This window comes from Neopelma chrysocephalum, unplaced genomic scaffold (genome assembly GCF_003984885.1).
Source record: "Neopelma chrysocephalum unplaced genomic scaffold, ASM398488v2 Primary Assembly neopelma1_299, whole genome shotgun sequence".
Classification (NCBI taxonomy): Eukaryota; Metazoa; Chordata; class Aves; order Passeriformes; family Pipridae; genus Neopelma; species Neopelma chrysocephalum.
In genome coordinates this window covers 2,384,767-2,387,292 of record NW_020897961.1, presented here as the reverse complement: position 1 = coordinate 2,387,292, position 2,526 = coordinate 2,384,767, and the positions used below count along the sequence as shown (strand labels likewise).

The following is a 2,526-nucleotide window of genomic DNA, read 5'->3' as shown; positions in this document are numbered from 1 at the left end:
CTGCTCCTCTGCCTCCAGCCCACAGAGGGTGGGTGGGGGTTATGCTGCCTCGGGGGGATGCAGAGCGGGCGGGAGAGGAGAAATCATCGGGAGCTCAGGGAAAAAGGGACCCCTGCCTTTGGGACAGGCTGTGCAGATGCACTCTGGGGGGTTTCCATGCCTCCCCCTCACAGGTTGGCAGCATCTCCTTGCTCAGGAGGCAGATTCCCCTGCTCTCCAATCCTCATGTTGCCCCAGAGGTGGAGCAAGGATGTGATTCCCCTGGGAGCCAAGAAAGATCCTCAAACCTGTGTCTTGTGCACTGCTCCCACAGCTCGTCACATTAGGGCCCCAGTCCAGTTGTCACCGTTGGCAGATGAGAGCCCCTCCCTGTGCCCCCCACACCCTCCCTGCCCTCCACAGCCACATCCAAATCCTGTTGTGCCTTGGCACTGATTCAGCTTTATTGCACGTTCTGCAAAGTCACAGCCAGATCCACGGGTGGGTCTGGCAGCAGGAAAACGAGAGGGCTCTCCTGCCCCCTCCGAGTGCCCAACACTCCAGTGCAGGCAGGACGGTGTCCTGGGCTGGTGCCACCCTGTGTCCCTGCCAGGTGGCAGGGGAGCTCAGCAGGATGGAGTTCCCTCTCCACTCTGGCTGCAGGAGAACCAGGATGGGAGAGCCTTGCAGGCAGGATCAGACTGCACTGAGAGCAGCCAGTCCCAGCTGAGCCCCTCCTCACAGAGCCCCAAGCCCTGTGTCACTGCCCAGAGCTCCTCAGGACCCACATGGTCCTTGCAGAAATCCTGGTCCCCAGTGCTACACCTGTGGCAGGAAATTGAGGACAGCAGTGATGAATTCTTCGAATTTATCCTGATGGACTATGTGCCCTGCACCTTTGATGTACTGGATCTCCGCCTTGGGGAAGAGGCGTTGGATCTCCGGATAGTCGCTGGAGCTGCAGGACAAGGGAACGTGCCATGGTCAGAGGTCCCTCCTGGTGTCTTTCCTCCCCTTCCCCACACAGAAGGTGATCCCAGGTCTGACCATGTCCCCTCCCCAGGTTCCCCCTCACTCCAGCATCAGTGTCACTGCTGGAGGCACAGACCTTGCTCAGGGCCTCCCCCACCCCGGGGGCTTCCTCCCACCCTCAGCAGCTGCAAAGAGCACAAGGGGTCAAACCACAGACTTGGAACCACTTCTCTCCAGTCCCACCTGATATAGGGCGACTCAGACCCTCCCAGGAAGAGTGTGGGGCCAGGATACGGCTTGTGGAAGACAGGGAAGTTCATGATATCTTCCAGGTGCCGGGAAATAGCCTCCAGGTTCACCCTCCACACGTAGCGGCCCTCCACCTCCACCAGGTTGGTGAGGAGGAACTGTCTGAGCTGTGGGAGCTGCCACGGAAGGGGACGGTGCACTGTTCAGTAACAAACCTGGATGTTCTGGCACCTCCACCTCCATCTCCCACAGGATTTCCTACCTTGACCACAGGCTGCAGCTGGTCATCAGCCAGCTGTCGGGCTGCAGAGCGGGACAGGCCAGCTGGGACCTTCACCTCCTTCATGGCAGAGATGTAGGCAGAGAATTCGGACACGGGGGCAGTCGAGCTGGGACCAATGTCCACAGAGATGAGGCGCTCCACCAGGTCTGGCTGGGGAGACAAGCAGGGCACATCCATGCCAGGATGTCCCAAGATCTCCCCTGTGGGAGGGGGCACAGGGCTCTGCTCCCAGTCAGACTCCCTGGAGGCTCTTTGCTCCCTCCTGCTTCAGCAGAGACCTCCATGTGCCCTTCCCAGAGTCCCTCTGCTTGGCACAGATCTCCAAGCTCCCTCCCCAGTGGTGTGGGAGGGACAGGGCAGAGCTTTGGGCTGGTGAACATGGACTGGCTCCTGCACCCCACCCTGATGGAGACAAGGCCCTGTAGGGCTGGGGACAAGGCTGGCACCAGTGAACACCCCCAAAAGGTGCCACCACCTTCCTACAACCCCTCCCGGAACCCCCCGAGCCTGCTCCCCCCACCCCCAGAGCCCTGTGCCTGCTGACCCGCTGCAAGGCCAACGTCATGGCAGTCTTGCCACCCATGCTATGTCCCAGCAGGATGCACTTGGAGATGCCCAGGCGGCTCAGGAGGTGCTGCACATCCAGGCTCATGGCCTCGTATGTCATCTCGGGGCTGTGGGGGCTCCCGCCGTGGTTCCGGGCGTCCACTGTCAGCACCTGCCTGGGCAGGGGCACCGTGTCACCCTGTGGGCACTGCCCACTGTGCCCCTCCTTAGGGTGCCCCCTCGGGTCTCACCTTGCCAGTCCCACGCCGCACCAGCGTCTTGGCCACCGTCTGGAAGTTGCCGTGGCTGCCAAAGAGCCCATGGAGCAGGACCAGGGGTGGCTGGTCCCTGCGACCCTCCAGCACCACGTGGGCCAGGGGCACTGCGCTGAGGGGGGAGAGAGAGGGGTGTGGGGGCATGGCCAGGGGTGTGGGAGTTAGAGGGATGAGCCCTGCCCCTCTGCCCAGCCCTGGGGAGGCACATCTGCAGGGCTGGGC

At 62.1% G+C, this 2,526-nt stretch overlaps 1 protein-coding gene across 1 annotated transcript; it reads right to left on the bottom strand.

Moving 5' to 3' along the window:
* Window positions 1-418: 418 nt before the first annotated feature.
* Window positions 419-2,448, bottom strand: ABHD11 (abhydrolase domain containing 11). The gene is made up of 5 exons (XM_027704979.1): window positions 2,281-2,448; window positions 2,028-2,201; window positions 1,463-1,633; window positions 1,195-1,376; window positions 419-937 (listed from the first exon to the last, which is right to left on the bottom strand). Exons 1-5 carry the CDS (start codon window positions 2,446-2,448, stop codon window positions 799-801), a joined length of 834 nt encoding a protein of 277 aa, XP_027560780.1. The 3' UTR covers window positions 419-798.
* Window positions 2,449-2,526: the final 78 nt, after the last annotated feature.